Source organism: Lithobates pipiens, unplaced genomic scaffold (genome assembly GCF_037356315.1).
Source record: "Lithobates pipiens isolate NorthernLeopardFrog02 unplaced genomic scaffold, aLitPip1_a1.2 Scaffold_8, whole genome shotgun sequence".
Lineage (NCBI taxonomy): Eukaryota > Metazoa > Chordata > Amphibia > Anura > Ranidae > Lithobates > Lithobates pipiens.
In genome coordinates, this window is record NW_027507903.1 from 339892820 (window position 1) to 339913621 (window position 20802).

Sequence of the window (20802 nt, forward strand, 5' to 3'; positions counted from 1 at the left end):
ACACTGGTGTCAGTGGGAGAAATTGTGACCCAACACTGGTGTCAGTGGGAGGAATTGTGCGCCATCATTGGTGTCAGTGGAAGGTATTGTGCCCCATCATTGGTGTCAATGAAAGGAATTGTGCCTCATCGATGGTGCCAGTGGGAGGAATAGTGCCCCATCACCGGGGTCAGTTGAAGGAATAGTGCCCCATCATTAGAGTTAATAGAAGGAATAGTGCCCCATCATTGGTGTCATTGGCAGGAATTGTGCCCAATCATTGGCAGGAATTGTGCCCCACCATTGGTGTCATTGGCAGGAATTGTGCCCCATCATTGTTATCATTGCAAGGCATTGTACCGCGGGTTCGTGCCTGGAATCTGGTTTGAAGATGCACCAGCCCCTTTTTTCAATCCCGACCACGGCCGCCCTGGACCTGTGTGAACCGGCTCCATTGAGAGCCGTTCACACTTGCCTGTCATGTGAATTGGAATGCGAAAAAATGCGCATCCAGTTTGCATATATGTGTGTACCCAGCCTTAGTATATTAAATGTTGCTACTACACAAGCACAGTATAGAGATACAGCTGGCCATGCCTCACAGAGGTACTACACATTACCATGCCTACCACCAGCCCCTCATCCCCGCTTTGACAGCACCCCTCCTTTACCACTGTTCCTGCACTCCCCTTCATGTCTGAAACCTGCCCAACACTGCACCTTAACTACCGCAGCTAACTCACATTCTCCTTCTCTGCACACCAACTCACACTCTCATCACTGCACCTGCCACAGGACCTGATTTAACTTACCACTGTGCCAACACCCACCTCCACGCTTGCTACCAGTGAACTGACCCATGCCTCAGCACTCACCGCCACTGTACCATTTAGCACTCCTTTTCTTTCCATCACTGCAATGACTCCCTCTTCCATATTCAGCCACTTGAACAAATAGGCACACATTTGCTAGTCTATATTAAAGACAAGCTTTTTTTTATCTCCAAAATGAGGGGGGAAAGAGTCAGCTATTGTAGACCAATACAAAATATTGCAATCCAATTTCTGTCATACCTTTTTGTCATTGCTTCTTTCACATTCATGAAATTATATTGCATTTGCTGTTTTCTTTAACAAATAAGGCCATGTATAAGAAGAAAGTGGGCATTATCTACAGGGAAAAAATATATTACAAAAGAAAGTACAGGTTCTGTCAGGAGATTTCTGCTGCTATTGCCAGAGATTGAAAAATAGAAAAAAGGGAACATTGCCTATGAACAAACCCAATAATTTTCCTTTGTGACAGAACCTACAAATGAACACTCTGCATTCAAGACCCTATTCAGAGGAGATATATATATATATATATATATATATATATATAACACTAGTCGAACAGTCTTATAGTTGAAGTCTAGATACACTTGCACAAATTACTGTATATATGTGCATGCATGCTTTGTATCTAACTACACTTATTTTTATACACGTACAATAATACTGAAAATAGACTCATAATGAATTTATTCAAATATCAGAATTAAAGTGTATCAAACCAATTTTTTCCTACATTTGGGAAGGATTCTGTTAGAGAGATTTACCCTTACTGCCTGTACTGCTGAGAACAATTTTAACTAACATGGAGTGACAGAAAATCGACAGCAACACAGACATAAATAAAAACCTAACAGGGGTTCTAGCCTTTCACCTACATTAATAAAGAAAAGCATTTTCATTGTCCATTTGTGTTGCGGTTGGTAAAACATAGTAAACAACGAGGCGAGAAGAAATGTGTTAAGCCCCGTACACACTATCAGATTGTCTGCTGAGTTTTTCCTTCAGATTTACCAAAACCATATAATATGAGGTCAAATCTTAGGAGTTTCAATGTGTATGCAATAAGGCAGGCCCTTCTACTACATGGTTTTGGTAAATCTGATAGTGTGTACGGGGCTTTAGGGCTCCTTTTAAAGGAGAAAACTTTTCTCAATCAAACAAATTTTCTGATAGTGTATGTGGTTTTCATTCAGAAATTACATTTATATTAAAATAGAATGTTACAAGCAAGTGAAATTTCCGGACGACATTCGTCCATTCATCAAATGTACAAACTTAGTATGACTATTCTCATCCGAAAATCTATACGTGTATGGTCACATTAGTCACTTACAGACTTATCTCTCAGTGGATAAGTCTGTCTTGGGATATAAAGTGGTATGAAAAATAAATAAAATGATCAATAAAACTTGCTGAGACGCCTGCAGGGTTATTCAATGATGCAAGAATTTTGTCTTCAGCAAAGAAACCAGTCACTCTCAGATTAAAAAAGCTGTAAACTAAAACCTAATTGGCTGTCACATCCTACTACCCTTTTTAGGGCTCATGTACACACAGACCAGGTTGACCGCTGGCCGCAGGAAAGAGCAAAATGTGTCAAAATAGCACCATGATTTTACTGCATTTTGCGGCCACAAGTCAAAACTTTCCTATCCTGAACACAATTCTTCCACATTCAGGAGAACACCATTGCCTGGACAAGAAAATGAAACCCAGCCATTTGTAGCCATTTAGCAGTCTTGCACAGTGTTTTCCTTTGGCTTATTAAAATCCTGATAAGAGAGACCAAGAATGACTTTAAATCCAATTTTTAGGAAAACAACTTGTTTGACGTTAAATCACATTAACCCCTTGGAGCCGGTGCCTGCCGGCCTTTAAGGGGTTTCGAATGCCGGGAGGCAGGGCGGGGCTAATGGTCAAACGATTGGAAAACTCCTGAATGCAAGCAGTGATAGCAAGTTTTCTGTTAGCAGGAGGTGATCACAAGCGTTAGCCGCTGGTATCTGTGCCAGGAGCGTGCAGGGCACGCGCTCTTGGCACAGGTCTATTTGCACTAATGCATGCAAATATGCGGCCGCCCAGTGCCAAGGCCCACCTCCTGAAAGGCCGCATATTTGCATGCGCTCAGTGCCAAGAGGTTAACAGTATAAGCCATTTTACATTTACAAAGGATCTTCAAAACTTTACTTCTGTACTTGTGTTTTCCAACAGTTAGGGCTCATTTACACTTGATTCGACTTCAACCAGTGGCGGCTGGTGCCCAAAATCTTTGGGGGGGGGGCACAAAACAAACTGAAAAAAAAAACATGCATTGCAGCCTCACTGTACCATCAATCACAGCCACTGTGACATCAAACGCAGCCACTGTGCCATATTAAATGCTGCCAGTGTACCCCCCGACGGCCCACCATCTGTAATTACCTGTCTCTATGGGACAGCTCCTCGATGTCTGCTCCCGTCCTCTCTTCCCGTCCTCTGCTACGATTGGATGCCTAGTGTCCAATCACAGCACCTGTCGTTTCAGCCAATCAGGTGACGGGTAACAGATCCGAGCATCTGATTGGCGGAGAGGAGGTTTAGTGTTAGGAAAGTAAATATGCATTCGCTCTTTTTGACGCCTATTAGAGCCTATGGCTCTAATCATGTGCTTCAAAAACACCCCCTGCGGCTGTAATTCAGGCACCCTGCACCCGAAAAGGGGCCAAGCACCTAAATAGGGAGTGGCAGCGCCGGCCATAGATAGATTCATGCAATGCATGAATCTATCTATTGGTGCTAGAAGGGGTGGCAGGAGAGAGGGGGTGGCACCTGCATGCCCTTATGGACACACCGCCACTGTCTTCAACACAAATTAAAGCGCTTACCATTTCAACATGCTTTTTGGTGGTTTTTGATGCTTTAATCATGCTTCCGTGATGCTTCAATTATGCATTTTTGAAGCTTTAATGAAGCTTAACAAATGCCCTGTGTGTGTGGATGTGTGTGTGTGTTGATTTTGTATTTGTTTTATAGGGGCCCAGTAGTACTCTTAATCAGCATATCCCAAGCTCATTACTTCCCCTTTTCAGCAGATTCCCAGCTCATTGGTACCCACAATCAGCAGATCCACAGCTTATTAGTACCCTTGTTCAGCAGATCACCAGCTCAGTAGTAACCCTAGGCTCTGCTGATGCCCCACTCAGTAGTAACGCCCCCCCCAGCACTGCTGATCCTCTGGTTTGCTGTTCTCCTCTCTCGCTAACCTTCTTCTATATTGCTTTCATGCTGCGCAGCACATGTGACATTGCTAGTTTCTCCTGCTCCGTTCCCCCAGCTCTGCTGATTTACTGCTGCTCAGTCCTCTCTCTCTGGTCCCTGCTCACCTTCTGCCATAGTGTTCCCATGTTGTACACGTGCGTCGCTTGCTCTGTTCTGGTTTGGACCCCGCTCACCTTTCTGCTGCTCCAAACTGCACACCAGATGTGATGTCTGAACCGAAAACTCCCAGAATATATACACATTACACATGAACCGGAAGGGACTGCTGATGAAGTCTGAGAGCCAACTGTTGTACAATATCAGAAACACCCGAAGATCTCATGGAAAACCTCTCCAGAAGCATGGAGGTGGAGGGGGGGGGGGGGGGGGGGGGTTTAGTGGCAACATGCCTACAATTTGGAATGGGGTGTCCAAAAAGCTCATCTAGGTATTATGGTCAGGCATCCACAAACCTTTATTATATAGTATATGAGCTAGAAATATACACTATATTTGCAAAAGTATTGGGACGCCTGCCTTTACATGCACATTAACGTTATTGGCATCCCAGTCTTAGTCTGTAGGGTTCATTCTTGAGTTGGCCCACCTTTTGCATCTATAACAGCTCTGTTCCTTCGTTCCTGTGTGCACGGACAGCTGATCATAGTAAACCGAGAGTTTACTATGTGGCATAGTCTCTATACAGACTCCTTATTGATTCATATACTACTCATATAAAGTGCTGCAGATAAAAGGGACCTTCCTCCACCTCAAAAAAGAGATATGGGGATCTGCTTAGACCACCGATATCTCACCAAAGACACCCCCCCCCCCCCCCAATAAAATAAAAATAAAATATATAATTGTAAAAATAATAAAAAAGTAAAACAAATAGAATCAAATAAAAAACATAGTGGAGTGGAGCGAACTGTTTGCTGATCCCCGCTGAGTAGGCGGATGACAGGTCCACATCCACTCCGCCGACGCAAAGCAGACATGGACACAGACTCCAATCCAGTTTGTGAAATCCAGACAGATGGAAACCCTATTTTCCATCTCTCTGGAGGATCGGATAAAAGCGGACAGGCGGTCCATTTTCATCTGATCTCCCATAGAGGAGTGAGCGGAGACAGACCTGTCATCCACCTGCTCAGCGGGCATCAGCAGGTCGATCCCCTGCTGAGCATGCGGAATCCCTATAAATGGACAAGCCTGTGTGAAACCATTACTGAAAAAGGCGCAATTTAAAATTTACAAATACTGTATTTATTGGCGTATAACACTCACTTTTTTTACCCTGAAAATCGGGTGCAAATAGCATGTGCGTGTTATACACCGATACTTAAATTTTAGCTGCCGGGGAAGGGGATGGGACAAGCGCCATCAGATTACATACAGTGAGAATCTCCTGTTTACATGGCAGTCTCTGTAATAGGAAGTCCTGTCTCCTGGGAAGCCATTGGACCACTGTTCTGTCTATCATAGGAGATTCTCACTGTATGTAATCTGTCGGCGCTCGCCCCGCCCCCCTCCCTGTCCCCTCTAGGCTGCAGACGGGCATCAATCAGGCTGCACTGGTGGCAATGGTGGGGCTGCTGCATTGAAGGCAATGGTGAGGCTGCATCGATGGTACTTGTGAGGCTGCAGATAAAAAAAAATCTCCATATAATAATTGCTCCACATGCAAATGAAAAAAGCGCTCCAATAGTGTGATACCGTACACAAAAATGTATTAAAAAAACTTTAGTAATCCACCACCATTGTACTCACATAAAACCATTTCACAGCAAGCAGAAAGCAATCACATCAAAGCATTCCATGCACTGGTTTGAGTGTTGTGTTGTGTTGTGGTGTGGTCGCGGCGCACCCAAGGTGTGCAGTTGCTGGTAATGATCTCACCCGCTCCTCGACCCGATCCTCCACTCCCCAATACATCGTGTCTCGTCACGTAAGATTCTGTGACGATGGTGATGGATTACTAAAGTTTTAATACATTTTTGTGTACGGTATCACACTATTGGAGCACTTTTTTTAATTTGCATGTGGAGCAATTATTATATGGAGAGTGCCTGAAATACACACGATTGGATATTGGAGATCTAATTTTAACCCCCAATTGACAGGGTTGAGGCGATTCTGGCCAAACATGAGAGTATGAGGCTAAAGCAGCTGGTGAGTGCGTTTTTTGAGGAATCACTGACACAGAGGTGTGGTGGATGATTACAACAATCACATATTGAATATCGGAGATCTCATCACAAATTAGATTTTTTGTTACACAGCATATAAACTTTATATATATTTTTTGTAGAGCATACACTTGTCACAGGGTGTCATTAATTTGCTTGCTTATTACATTTCTAAATGAATGGGAAATGGAAAAACTCTGGACAGCCGCAGTCCGGATTGAGTAAAAAATTAATTGTGCCTTTATTTTTTCAAGTAAAACTTCACGTCACACAAATCACAGCAACAAACGTTGACGCGTTTCATGCTAAAATTAGCGCTTACTCATTTCCATTTCCCATCCATTTGGTTTGTGCAATCAGCCTGCACCTGGGACTCCCATTGCCTGGAGAATAAGCAGTTTTTCGGGTGGATTGGCCTGGAGCAGTGGGTTTTTCTTTTCTGTCGATTTTCTGGACTTTTTGCTTATTACATTTCTAGTTTGATTAGTTTATCAGTCATAGTTTATTGGTTTTGTTCACTTGTCACAAGGTGATACTTGTAGCAGTATGTTTGTTTATTTAAATAACACTGTTTCAATTTATTAGCACATACACATTGTATTTGTAGGATTTTAGCGCCACTATTTATTCCTATATTTTCAATAGAGGTTTGAATTCTGTTCAAGCATGGTATGCTGACAAATTTTGATTGCAACTTTGTAGTCATTTATGTATATCTGTTTTCCTTTCCAACAATCCACGTGTACACACATGCAGATGGCTGGTTATAGATCTCTTATTAGCACCATCACCCTGTGAAGGTCAATCAGCTGCTGAGTTTTCTACCCGACATCGGTGCTTAGCAGGATGGATATGGATATATCAAGGGGATCACCAATAAGCCTGATATGACATGGCATGCTATGGTATGTTGATACATCTGGTTTGCAACTCTGTAATCATACATGTCAATCTGCTGAGTGGGTTGGACACAAGTTTACTTGCAGATGGTTGCTCCAGGCAAATAAGCAGGCAGACTTATTTACAGACATGCAGCCATTCAGTCTACAGATCACTTTACACAGGTAACTGATAGAACCAGACCAGTTACCATCAGAAAGGGGAGTATATATTAACTGGAGTGTAAAATAAATAGAGGGGTGGCAGTAATTTTGGGGGCCAGGAACTGGGGAGATCAGCGTGGGGTGAGGGGAAGGGTATGCGTGGGTAAGGGGTTTCTCATCTTTGCCATGGTTGCTTTTTTCATGTATAACCTTTGTGGGAGCGTTTTTCCTCTGGTGTTTTTTTGGCATGTATATTTTAGAAGCACCTCCCCTCTTTTAATAGGGTATAGGCACCTTTTTCACAATACTTCCAGGATCCATAAAATTGACTTCTTCCATATCTTTTGGTCATGTCCAGTTATTCGGCCATTCTGGGTGTCTGTGGTTGATGTCCTCAGCAAGGTTGCACAGATCTCCTTTACCCCTTCTCTGAAAATCTGCTTGCTGGTCTTGGTTGAAGGCCTCTCGAGCACTAATGCTGGCAGGACTCAAATTGGACTCCTACTTGTTTATGCCAATTTGTAGAGGCAGATGGAAAAAAAAAAAAACCCAGCCCATACAATTGTGTATGGGAAAAAAAAAAAATAGTAAATTCCCAGCTACCACGTGACAAAAACACTTATGCAAATAGGGGTTGCTACCGGAAGTTTGACAAAATCTGGGCCAAGTGGCTGGAAGATGACACAGTCCTCGCATATAACTGGGACTGGGCTAGAGAATGGGGAAGAGTGTGATTATCTGCTCCTTGATTGTAGCCTGATATCTAGGGGGGCCTAGGCCGGCTGTCATTACTGCTGTGGTAATGGGTTTAACACTAGCGAACACACACTTAGGTTCCTTATTTGGTACACCATTTTTTGTTTTTCTTATGCTCCTATTTTGGTTGAGCATTTTGCTTGTGAAAACACCAGTGGTCCAGGATGGCCTGCAACTGCTAGGTCACCTGGTACTGTTTGTGTGCCTTAAAATTGAGATTTTTTTTTTTTTTTAAACAAAGTTTAATTTAAGGCAAAACAATTTTTTAGTATTGGGTAGAGTGGAGAGGAATTGCAACACTTCTTAGTTTTTATACTTGTCTGTGCCCCTTTTAAGGAGATTCACCCTATTTGTCCTGTTTACCATTATCATTGAAAGTGAAAGTAAAAGAATATCTCAAATTTTGGGTTGTGCCCAGAAAAGTAATAGGGGGGAAATCTTGGGGGGGGGGGGGGGGTTAAAGTGGTTCTAAAGGTTGAAGGTTTTTTTTACCTTCAAGCATTCAATGCATGAAGGTAAAAAAAATCCTTCAGTATGCAGCATCCCCCGCAGGCCCCCCCCCCCCAATACTTACCTGAGCCGGATCGTGATCCAGTGATGTGCACGAAAGCAGCTTCTCTCCTGGGTCTCTGCCTCCTCATTAGCTGAGAGACGACAGCAGGAGCCGTTGTCAACAACAGCATGTGAGGAGGAGCTGGAAGCGGGGCCCGAGCCCCATTTTGTGTGCCCCCATAGCAAGGAGCATAATATGGGGGCACTCAGAGAAGAGGAGTAGCCAGGAGAGCCGGTGGGGGAACTGAGAAGAACAGGATTGGGAATGCTCTGTGCAAACTAATTGCATAGAGCAGGTAAGTATAACAGGTTTGTTTTTGTTTTTTTATAATTTTACTTTTAATATCACTTTAAGGTTAGGTAAAACCCAGCAGTCCAGTCTTCTAAAATACACTAAACTTTTTTTATTTTAAAAGAAGGTCACTGCTTCTCTAGACTTCTAAGTAGCATTGATGCAGTTACAGTAAAGCATATTTGTCTTTTTGAAAAGGGAATTAGTAAGGTCCAGGGACAAGCAGCTGAGCTGCATCTTTGTAGAGAAAGCAATGATCTATAACTAATGCAAACAGCCTTCAATTACTACTGTCTATAAAGGTACATTTTCTGAATAAAGCAGTGTAGAATGACATTGATTTATGGGTGCATGACTATCCAATTTGTCAGCTCTTATTTTCTCCGTTTTGTCACCTCTGAATCTCAGCTTATGAATGAACTGGCTATTGTATTATTAGAAATAAGTATCTGCCAAGTGTGCCCTGGAGCTGAAAGCAACAGGTCAGAGAGAAAAAAAACGAAGGCAGGGTTGAACACAATGGTTCACATCGCTTACATCTTTAGTTTTCCAGTGACATGGCTGCTGACAATAGCACTTACCACAAAGACATCATAAAATGTAACTTTGTTTGTAATAGACTGCTACCCATCAGGCATTCTGCAAATTGCTGGGAAGATACTAACTGAAAAAGGACACTACCATCATACAAGAAAATATTGTGGTACATGATTAATCTTGCATTTACTGAAAAAAACATTACACATTTCAATCAAAGAGGGTAAAATAAAAAAAGCACACCTCAAAATCGTGATTCTCTAATCCCTTATTAAATTAATTACATATATATGATGAACCACATGGTAACAATACCATGGGAATTTCGCAGAACTTCAAAGTCTATTAATTGAACCTTTTTTTTATATATTATTATTTATTTATTTATTTTTTGCTTATTGAGTAGTTATGGGATTGTATTGTACTGCAATGATTACGGAAGGCACGCCTTTAAAATACAGTACAAGGTCCACCAGGTTTTCCCTACCCTGAATATAAAAGGTGGATAACACATAATGTTGTGACAGATAAGAACCAGGTGAATGCCATAGCAGAGAGGTAGACTCTCAGGCCCCTTTCACACTGAGATGCTTTTCAGGCGCTAAAGTGCTAAAAATAGCGCCTGCAAATCACCCTGAAAGAGCCGCTCACTGCACTCCAATGTGAAAGCCCTGAGGGCTTTCACACTGGAGCGATGCACTTGCAGGACTGTGAAAAATGTCCTGTAAGCCGCATCTTTGGAGCGCTGTAGGAGCAGTGTATTTATTTATTTATTATTTTTTATTATTTATTATTTATTTGAAAACAATGGGGCAGCGCTCCAAACCAGCCTGCAAAGCGCTGCAGCGTGTTGTGTGCGGTTTTAACCCTTTTTCGGCCGCTAGCGGGGGTTAAAACTGCCCCGCTATTGGCAGATCAGCACCGCTAAAACGATGGTAAAGCGCCGCTAAATATAGCGGCGCTTTACCGCTAGCGCGCTGAACGCCCAAGTGTGAAAGGGGCCTCACAGCACATACAATATCCACAAATATCTAGAAAGGAAAATATACTGGTCAGATATTTTAATGTTTTGTGCTGATTCCTGGCTCTTACAGAACCTTGTCATGGAATAGGACTACTATACCCTTAAATTACAGAACATGAGCACAGCTTTGCACATTTAACCACACTGAGCCCCTTTACAGAAGGCACTGTCCAGTTCCCAAGTTATACAGTTTCTGATTCCAAAATTCTAGCCAAAATACTAATATTTATTTTCTAAAAGAAAAAAAAACTTGTCTAACTAGGCAAGAACAGATCTGGGTATTGGTTTTAGTCCATACTATTTTACCCTTTTACTGTCACAGATGTAAGGCAACATGCTTTTACACACACTCCTATGTACTGGTCAAGCCAATTGATGATTTTTTTGACGGAAGGTATTCTGTCATCAGAATATACCACCCCCTCCTCACCCGTCATGTTTTCTGGGCTCTGCATGATCAGTGACACTGAGTAGAACAGGAGCAGCTCAGTGAACATCCATGAAAAAAAACAGGAAAGGACAAATATAACATCACTTTTCAGATTCAGAGTTGTCATTCCCTGACACCACAGGTGACATTAGGAGTCTAATAAATCACTGATGTCCCCTTAAAGAGAACCTGTAACCAGCAAAATACTACCAAAGTTTATTAAATGTAAAAAAAAAAAAGAAAAAAAAAAAAAAGTTTAAAGCCACCCTTCCCAGGTACACACACACATACATTTTTAAATTCCTCCAAATGCTGCAGTAAGAGCACTAAATCTAGGGTAATCAATCATTGTTAATTCTAAACAGATGAACAGTTTTGGGTACTGAAGTCTGTTGCCCTTTCACAGTCAAAGGATATGTTTACATGTTTAAATAATAATTCATGCTTTTTTTTATTTTATTTATTTATTTATTTTTTTACTTAGGAGCCTGTAGAGCAGGGATATGCAATTAGCGGACCTCCAGCTGTTGCAGAACTACAAGTCCCATGAGGCATTGCAAGACTGACAGCCACAAGCATGACACCCAGAGGCAGAGGCATGATGGGACTTGTAGTTTTGCAACAGCTGGAGGTCCAGTAATTGCATATTCCTGCTGTACAGTATTGCACCCAAGATCAGCAGATAGCGGGTGCAAAGTCAGGCTCCTGCAGATGTCAGTACAGCTGTCTGCTGATACCTCCCATACAGGCAGGCAGTTACTGAGGTCCAGGAAGCTCAACGAACTACGAGAGTGTTCACCAGTGCCCTTGCAGTTCATTGAGAACTATAAGCCGTCATTCTTTTACAGAACTCTGAATGAATGACGCAGCTGTGTGGGCGGAAGTATTATTATAGGTGAACTTATCTTTAAAGTTTTGACATACTGGGCATCTATTTACCAGGTGGGTAATAATGGAATTGTTGTACTCACCATAAAATCCATTTCTCCGAGTTCGACAGACACAACGCCTCCTTAATCTTGAAAAATGGGTTATATCGCCTCTGCAGGAGTAAGACTTGACAGAACAAAAAACACCTGTCTATGCCCATAGGCTGTCCTCAGTCAGTATATAACCCCCTCCCTGCTCTAGGTATTCAGTTTTGCAGCAAGCAGTAATAGAAGTATCAAAAATTTCATAGAAGGGCGGGTGCTGTGTCTGTCGCTGAACTCCGACAAATGGATTTTTCAGCGAATACAAAAATCCCATTTTCTCTTTCGTTCATCGTTGGACACCGTGCCTCCTTAATCTTGACCATTGGGATGTTCAAAAGCAGTGGCAAAGAAAAATGAGGGGTGGGCTAAATAACCGAAGGCTAACCATAAAAGCCCTTATCAGGACACAGGAGCTTTAACCGGGTAACAGGAGCCCCATCTGAAAAAAAAAAATTGAAGAAAAAAACACCTCTCAAGAGGAACCCCCCCCCCCCCTCTTTAAAAAGCAGGCTGCAAAACCTTGCAGCCAAAATAACCAAGTGGCCACCTTGCAAATCTTTGATATTGATGCTTGATGACGGAAGGCCCAAGAAGTGCTAAGTGCCTGAGTAGAATGCGCCATGACAGGGAAAGGAGGAACTCGACCCTTAATAGAATAGGCCCGAGTCACAGTCTGTCTGATCCATCTGGAGATGGTAGCCAAGGAAGCCTTTCCTTGGTCCCAGTGAAACCAAAAAAAGTGAGCCTGACCTCCAGAAGGACTCAGTGGCTGCCACACTCGAAATCGCACAGACCACATCTGAGGTATGCAAAGCAATTTCCTTGGGATGAGCCGGCTTGGGACACAAGGATTTCAATCCAATTCCCTCATTCAAATGGAAGTCGGAGATAAATTTTGGGCAAAAATGACGGGCAGGGACAAAGAACTACTTTATCCCTATGGAGTACTAAATAGGAACTACAAAGGAATAATGCCGCCAACTCCGAAACCCTGCGGGCTGAGGTAATAGCAGCCAAGAATGCCCCCTTCTGGGACAACGTAGGTAAGGGAATCACCCACCTACCAACCAGAGCCACATGCCAGACTCCTTAAATGAAGGTACGAACTAAAGCACGAGTGGTTAGGGGTCGCTGAAAGAAGACTGTTAAGACAGACACCTGGCCCTTGATGCTACCCAAGGCCAACTTCTGCTCAATGCCCCATTGAAGAAAATCTAAGATCCGAGCTACAGAAAAGGATCAAGGATGAACGCCAATCGACTCACACACGATGGTATATCTTACTAGAAGCTGACTTCCTCACCTAATGGCTAGGCCATTAAAACCAGTTACTGTAAAGCAGGATGGAAGCTCAGCCCTCAGTACAACTGGTCCTCATTGAGAGGTAGCTTCCAAGGGACGTTTACGGCCACCAGAATGACCAGAACCTGCTGAAGGGGCCGACGTTTGAGATGGAAAAATATTAACCTGGTCAGCATTCACTTCAAAGTCAAACCCAGGTTACCCAATTTCCTGTATAGGGCTAGAGGGGACCTTGGGTAGTTTGGACGTGACCTGGACCTTTGCAGGAATTATACCTGCACAAGGAGACACAGGGCCCCCAAAGTGGACGAACTCTGTCCCCCTTCTTTAGTACCCCCAAAAGGTTCAATTCATGGACCCCCTCGATGCTCACCAAGGAGGTCCATGAATATTTAAACCAGCAAAGATGTCCTTCCACCCCAGCAATGGAGGAGGTCAGACCTTCATGCTGAAGGAGTCTTGTCAGTGGATCCAGAGAAGCCTGTTCTAGGCTTACCAGACCAAGATTGCTTGGAACTTCCTGGGGAAAACTTGAGATCTGTTTCCTTCATCTACAGTCCCAGGAGCTCGGAAGAATTTATGGGCTGAGAAGGAAGGCCCCCTTCTGCGACAAGGCTACTTCCTTTTCCTAGATTGAGGCAGGAAGGTACTCTTCCCTGTGTGACACCTTTAATGATGTCATCCAGGGTAGCTCCAAACAGGCGGTCACCTTGAAAGGGCAGATCAATGAAAGCTTTCTTAGAGACTTGGTCTGCTGACCAATTCTTAAGCCACAGCACATGTCTAATCACCACCGCTGAAGCAGAAAGCTTGAACAGCACAGGAGCTGCATCGAAGGCTACATCACAAATATACTGCAGCCCCTGAACCAACTGGCCCGCTAAATCAACATAAGCGGCGGGAACCTGCTCACTACCCAGACCCTGGTGCAAAAGCTTAGGGTCTGCCACACTAGTGCCGAGGCCAAGACTGGATGCAATGTCAAACAAGCCATAGTAAACATGCTGCGTGCCAGAGCCTCAGATTTCCTGGAAGCCAGGTCCTTAAAAGGAGGGGGATTCCTCTACTGGGATAATGGTTGCTTTATTCAACCTGGAAACAGGAGGGTCCACCACTGGTGGGGTAGTCCACTTTTTTAAAAGTGATTCTTCAAAGGGGTAGCATACTGAGAAACGTTTTGGGACCACAAAGGGTGACTTAGGTTTACCTATAAGGAATGGGAACAACCAAACAAAATAAGACAGATAAGCAAACACCTTTGGTGTGTGAGGTGACTTTTGCGTACCAAAGGACACAGCCACATCCGTGGCCCTGTCAGCCTCCATCTTTTGCGTCTCCCACACCACAACAACAAGTGCGTCCACCAGTGCCTTTTCACTCGCAGCTGAGACTGTGGAGGACTCATCCTCACTATCGGATGGGTCAGGGGGCGAGATATTAAACACCCCTGGACTGGGCTGCTTTCTCAGCGAGATCAGGCTTAGAATTAGATGAGACAGACTGAGAAAGGGAAGGTGGGGGGTGATTCCTGCTGGGTCTTTGCCCACGCGCGACTTCCACCCGGGGTACCAAGGACCGCCGTCATTGCAACCATGGGAAGCTGTGGTTCTGAGGGACCTGCCACCTCCATGAGGGGATCAGTGGGTGAGATGTGACTCTGAGGCTCCATAGGAAAGAAGACCCTGTAGTACAAAAGGAATGTTTGGCACCACCAAGGGACATCCCAATGGCCAGGGTTCCTATCAGCAGAGAGGGAGATGCACAAGGACCCCCAAAGACTCACCCTCCCAGCCGGAAGAGCACCGCAATCAGACCCAGCAAATACCAATGGCGGGCATCTATTTTATCCATCCTGGGCAGGAAGAGGAGAGGAGGAGGAGCCCTGGCATCTCCACGAGGCTCCAGCCATCTCTAGCGTCTCACTAGACTAACAAAAAATGGCAGTCGTGAGGTCATCGACTACAAACATGGCCGTCGGCCAGAGACCGGCCAAACCCAGGAAAAAACGTCCGCAGTCATGTTATCGGACATGCTGCCAGGATTCTCTCTGTGCCTTCAACAATCGCTGCACCCTTTGCAATGGGACCCCCTTCCAAAAAGGTACTGTACTCCACCAGGCAGAGTGAACATTTAAGGGGACATTGATGTGCACTCTGCACCACTGTGCTCTCTGCACTGGGACCCCTAAACTGCCAACTACCTCACGCTGCACACAGCAGGGCATGCACCTAGAGGTCTCCCGCTGCACCCTCTGCACTGGAACCCCCCCCCATACCACCAGGGCAGGACACACACCACTCAGAAGGGGAATTGCAGAGGAGACCCCCAGGGGTCTCTGCTGCCTGCCGTGGGACTCCCACCAATCCATGGCAGGGAGGGTGAAGTCCAGCTTAACCAAGAGATGGGAGGAGGGATCCTGCAAGCAGGTCCAACCATCCATGGAGGGTACCCGCGTCCACCCCAAACCGCACAAAGGAGGAGAGGGGGGACTTTACCGATCCATGGTGCGGGTGACCCTCCAGACAGAACTCCTCACCACTGAAGTGGGGCTGACGGCCAAGGGACCTCTGTGACTCGGACCAGAGCCTTTTTTATGCGACAGTATGAGAAGTTTAACTCGTAGGCAAGCCTCCATCCGTTGAGGCTATATTGTGGCCGGCCTAGCGCATAGCTGCGGTCTGCACGCGCTTGCTGGCTGAACTGGGGAGACCAATGGATCTAGATTATCCAGCCCGTCGCCCAGCTCGGCAGCTGATTGTAGATCTTCCAGGAGAAAATGCATGGAAGAAAGACAAAAAGCAAAAGTTGTTAGGGCCAAAAGATCCCAGCAGGGAGCTAGGTCCTTACTTCTGACTAGACAGAAATAAACTCAATACCTAGAGTAGGGAGGGGCGGTTATATACTGACTGAGGACAGCCCATGGGCATAGCCAGGCGTTTTTTGTTCTGCGTAGTCCTACTCCTGCGTAGGCGATATAACCCAATGGTCAAGTTTAAGGAGGCGTTGTGTCAGTCGCTGAACGGAAGAGAAATATTGTGTTTGTGAACTTGCGTGTATTTTATATCGACAATATGCATTTGATAAGCAGTTGTGCTAATATTAACTTTTTCTTTTTAACTACCACCATTTTATTCTCCTTGGTTTCTGCTTTCAGAAAATGTACATCTGGGTACCACTCTTCAGACCTAAAATGTGCGATTTAACATGTATCAGAAAATGTCAGCCAAACAGTCAAACCCTTAAAAGAAAAGAAAAAATTTGGTAATTATTCTAGACCTAATAATATACCTACTTACCGATCAACACCTTCAACATCAAAGCAAAACCTCTTCTCTATGGAATCTGTTTTTCGTCGTATACAGGACTTCAAGTGAACAACTTCTTCTTCCCCCTACAAATACCAAAGCCATTTTACTTGTGGAAGATGTATCACACATAAGAGAAATGTATACTTATTAAAATGTTTCTTAGCATGCTGGCTAGACAGCAAAGCAAAGTTACTGACATCCAAAATATATGAATGGACAGAGGTGGAGTAGCAGCACATGGATGAGGTTCCCTTTGCTCTAACTGCTCTCACATCCTGGCAATATGTTTCCTGTCAACGAATGCATAAGGAGCATATAAGGAGCATCGCCTGATTGCCATGGTTCCGAACTTACACCATGTTTCTCATTTATATTTTTATAAATAAAACTGAACCAACACTTCGAACAGCAGAATACAGAATCGAATAAGTGAAAAAACAAAATTGAGAAAATTATCAGGGATATAAATAACAGCTGGCTCATTTAACTGAGAAACATTTTTTGATTTTGGTGCAAAACATCTGGGCTTATTTAATATAACAGAGCAAACATCAGTAATGTGCAAAATGCAAAAACCTAATTAACCAAAACATCTTTCCTCAGCTGAAACCGATGAGAAAAGTGACAGATAATTACAGACTGGCTGCTACACTTTACTGCACATGGCAGGTTAGTCTTTTGTTTTTTAATGAGAAAAACAGATTTACAGAGGTTTTCCACGATCAACAAGAAAGTGATCTACTTTAGATACAATATGGCAGGAAACTGCCCAACCACCAATCACACACTGGGAGCCATTTAGAATTTAATGTCATGGCTGTGTGTGAAAAACAATAAAAAAAGGTTAATTATTTTCATGTGCTGCAGAAGAATCTGATATCCTTGTGCAAACTCCGTAAACAGTGGACCACACTTAGAAGGAAGGCTCTCAGGCAGCAAAGATGCAAGGGTAATATATGTGTGCAGGGGAGGTGGGCCAAAGCGTCAGCGGGTGCTGGGGAGGCGGGCCAAGGCATCGGCAGATGCAGGGGAGACGGGCCAAGGCATTAGCGGGTGCAGGGGGGGCGGGTCAAGGCGTCAGCATGTGCAGGCATCAATGTGCAAGGGAGCCAGCCAAAGGCATTAGTGTGCAAGGGAGCCAGGAGAAGGCATCTTTTTGCATGAGAGCTGGGAGAAGGACGTCACTGTACAGGGGAGCCAGAAGAAATCAGTATGTAGAAGAGCCAAGAACAGAGGTCATTGTGTAGGGAAGACGGAAGCAGTGGTCAGTGTGATGAGGAGCCAGGAGAAGGCATCAGTGTTCATAAAAGTTAAAAGCAAGAGTCAGTGTGTAGGGGATGCAGGAGCAGTGTTCAGTGCACTGTGGACCTGAGAGCAGGGATCACTGTATTGGGGGCCTGCAGTCAGGGGTCAGTGTGCAGGGGATCTGGGAGCAGGGGTCAGAATGCATGGAAGCTGGAGTCAGAAACACAGTAGCTGTGCTTGTTTCAGTTATTTAATCTTTACTCTAGTATTAATAATCTAGGATAAGCAGAAAACACCTTTAAAATGGGAGAACACTAGCTAAACGCTGAGTAAAGAATGTGGCAGAAACAAAAGTTATTACTAGCTTGTAAGAACGTATACAGAATAGATTATTTTTTTTTTTAAACAACAAATCGGCATTCCAGAACAATGATCAAGAGACATAGGTCAGATCATATGTCAGTTTGTAGTAGAAAAAGGGAAAAAAAAAAAAAAGATAGTCACTGGTAGGGGATGTAATCCCCCATCATGTGTCATTCATCAAAAATTTAACAGATCAATACCCAATAAGAAAAGATTGTGTTCACCAGCATCGTCTTCCAGTTTCCCATACCCTCGTGCTCAGTTTGCAGAAAACTGAGGGGTGCATCATCACAGAAAGGGGGGGGGGGGGGTAGGGGAATGCGTAGGAATCCATAATGAGCAAATTCACCAATCAAATTTATTAGGTTAGCTATAAATTATATCAACCACAGGCTTCTGTCTATCCACCCAGACAAGACCAGACCTTATCAAATCCCTGTGAGCCTGCTTTTGTATGCTTCCATGCTTTTGTATGTGAGCCTGTAGAAGGTCAGAACTAAGTTAACAGAAAGTCATCAGGAATCGCACACATAGGTCGCTCTGCAAACTTCCATCTCAAGAGTATTTCCCTTATGGCGTAGAACAAGGAGGAGTTTATGCATAATTTAGTATACCTGTCCCCCTCTACCTCCTGTAAATGTTTTAGTAATAGTCAAGGGGCCTAATGGAATCTTTGTACGTGTCACCTAGAGTGGTGGTTACTGCCTCCCAAAAAGGTTGAAGCATGGGGCAGGACCAGACCATGTGCCAGAATGAGCCCACCTTTTGCCTGCACTTGGGGCACATCAGGTCCCACTGAGGGTATATGCGGGCCAGTCTTTGCAGGGTGTAGTAAGCCCTGTGTATGAACTTGAGCTGAATAAACCTGGCATTTCTCAGTTGCCAGTAGCGAAATTCAAATGAACCAGGTATCGAGTATAGGCTTCTTAACTTCTAAAATGGCCTAGGTTTATCACTCTTCATTATAAGTTTCAAAGTGGTGATCCCCCTTTGTGCCCATACTGATGGATCCGGGATACTATTGAAATCGGATCGGATTTTCTCAGAGGGGCATATGAGGGGACACGTTGGAGGGTTTCCTATAGACTGCTGTAGCTCTTGCCAGGCTTTTATCGTAGTCCTCATGGGGGTTGTCACAAAGGCACTAGCCCTAACCCCCCGGAAGACCAGATTACTCAAGGCTGCATAGGAGCCCAAGGTGGCCACCTCCAATGTGACTGCCGGGTTTTGTCTGGGTTGGGAAAACCACCAGTGTAGTGTAAAAAAAAAAAAAAGACAAAAAAGGAGACCAACAGGCCCTCCAGGCTGCTGAAGAAGCTCTTGGGGATATGTGATGGAGTGTTCCAAAAGAAGTACAGAAATTTGGGTAGGTATACCATTTTGAACAGGTTAACCCTGCCCACAGGTGTCAGTGGGAGAGAGCGCCAGGCTACGCATTTGGCAGTGATCTGTGACATAGTGTATATGGGTAAAATATACAACCACTTATCTCACTGCTGACCATGATACCCAGATAGGTGAACTCATCTACACATATAAGCTGTGTTTGAGTAACAGGTTGAGGAGCCAATGAACGGAAACAGCACTGACTTATCCCAGTCTATACATATGCCCGAGTAGTCGCTAAAGTGGTAAAACTGGTGCAGCGCAGTTCAAAGAGAGACGGAGGCATCTGCCAAGTAGAGTAGGGCGTCATCTGAGCACAGAGACAGTTTTTCTTCAATTGGTCCTACTGGTATGCCTCGTGCTTCCCTTTCAGCCCTAATGAGAGTAGCGAGGGGTTCTAGCGCCAGCGCAAATAACCCCGAGGGATAGGGGACATCCCTGCCACGTCCCTCGACCCAGTGGGAAGGATTCTGACAAGCTTTTCGTGCAGACCCTGGCTTGGGGGTTGGCATATAACTTTTGTAACCATAACATAAACTTAGGGCCAAAGCCAAATTTGGAGAATACTTTCCACAGATATCCCCACTCAGTGTAATTGAACACCTTCTCTGCGTCAAGAGAGACCACCACTCCCGCCATGTCAAAATGGGCTCTATCAATATGAATAGAGAGTCTCCTGATGTTAATGTCAGTACCTCTGCCTGGCATAAATCCCATGAAAAAGCGGGTCGTCTCTCCATCCTGGACTCGCAGGCATGCTCGGATGAGCACGCTGTAGAGGATGTTTCAGGCTCTCATCAACCGCCTTCACCTGGTCAAGCGATTTCCAGAGTTTTTGTGTTTTTCGACCGAGTAGTCAGGAAATATCATTAACTTGCTGTTTTGAAAGCGTAGGTCTCCCAGGATCCTGGAAGCCTGGCGAATTTTGTCCCGGTCACGAAAGCTGAGCATGCCGAGGATGAAGGCCTGCGGGAGGGACCCTGGAGGTGCTGGTTTAGGTGGGACTCGTGGGCTCTCTCCACAGCATAGTGGGGAGAGAAGCGGGCATCGGACAAGAGGGAGCATAGCAGATCTTCCACAAATCCCGTCGGGTTTCCCCTTTTGGGCACCCTCAGCCAGACCTATTATGCACAGATTATTCCTTCTGTTCCTGTTTTCGGCATCCTCTGCTCTGTATTCCAGGGCCTTCACCTTAGTTTGGGGCATGCGAAGGGCAGCAGAGTGCTCCATTTAACTGACACTCTGCTCGGCCTCCGTCACTCTGGATCGGAGCTTGACCATGCCCTGGCACATGAGGCCAGCATCCATCTTTAATGCCTCAATATTGGCCGTGAGCGTGGATAGGCAAG

At 44.6% G+C, this 20802-nt stretch overlaps 1 protein-coding gene across 4 annotated transcripts in view; it reads right to left on the bottom strand.

The window, feature by feature from the left end:
• ARHGAP26 (Rho GTPase activating protein 26) overlaps window positions 1–20802 on the bottom strand; it is a 724944-nt gene that overhangs the window by 497235 nt on the left and 206907 nt on the right. For all 4 annotated transcript variants that reach the window (XM_077473114.1, XM_077473113.1, XM_077473112.1 and 1 more), the window contains exon 10: window positions 16448–16542. In XM_077473114.1, the coding sequence (XP_077329240.1) occupies window positions 16448–16542 (95 nt within the window). The remainder of the gene's footprint in view (window positions 1–16447; window positions 16543–20802) is intronic.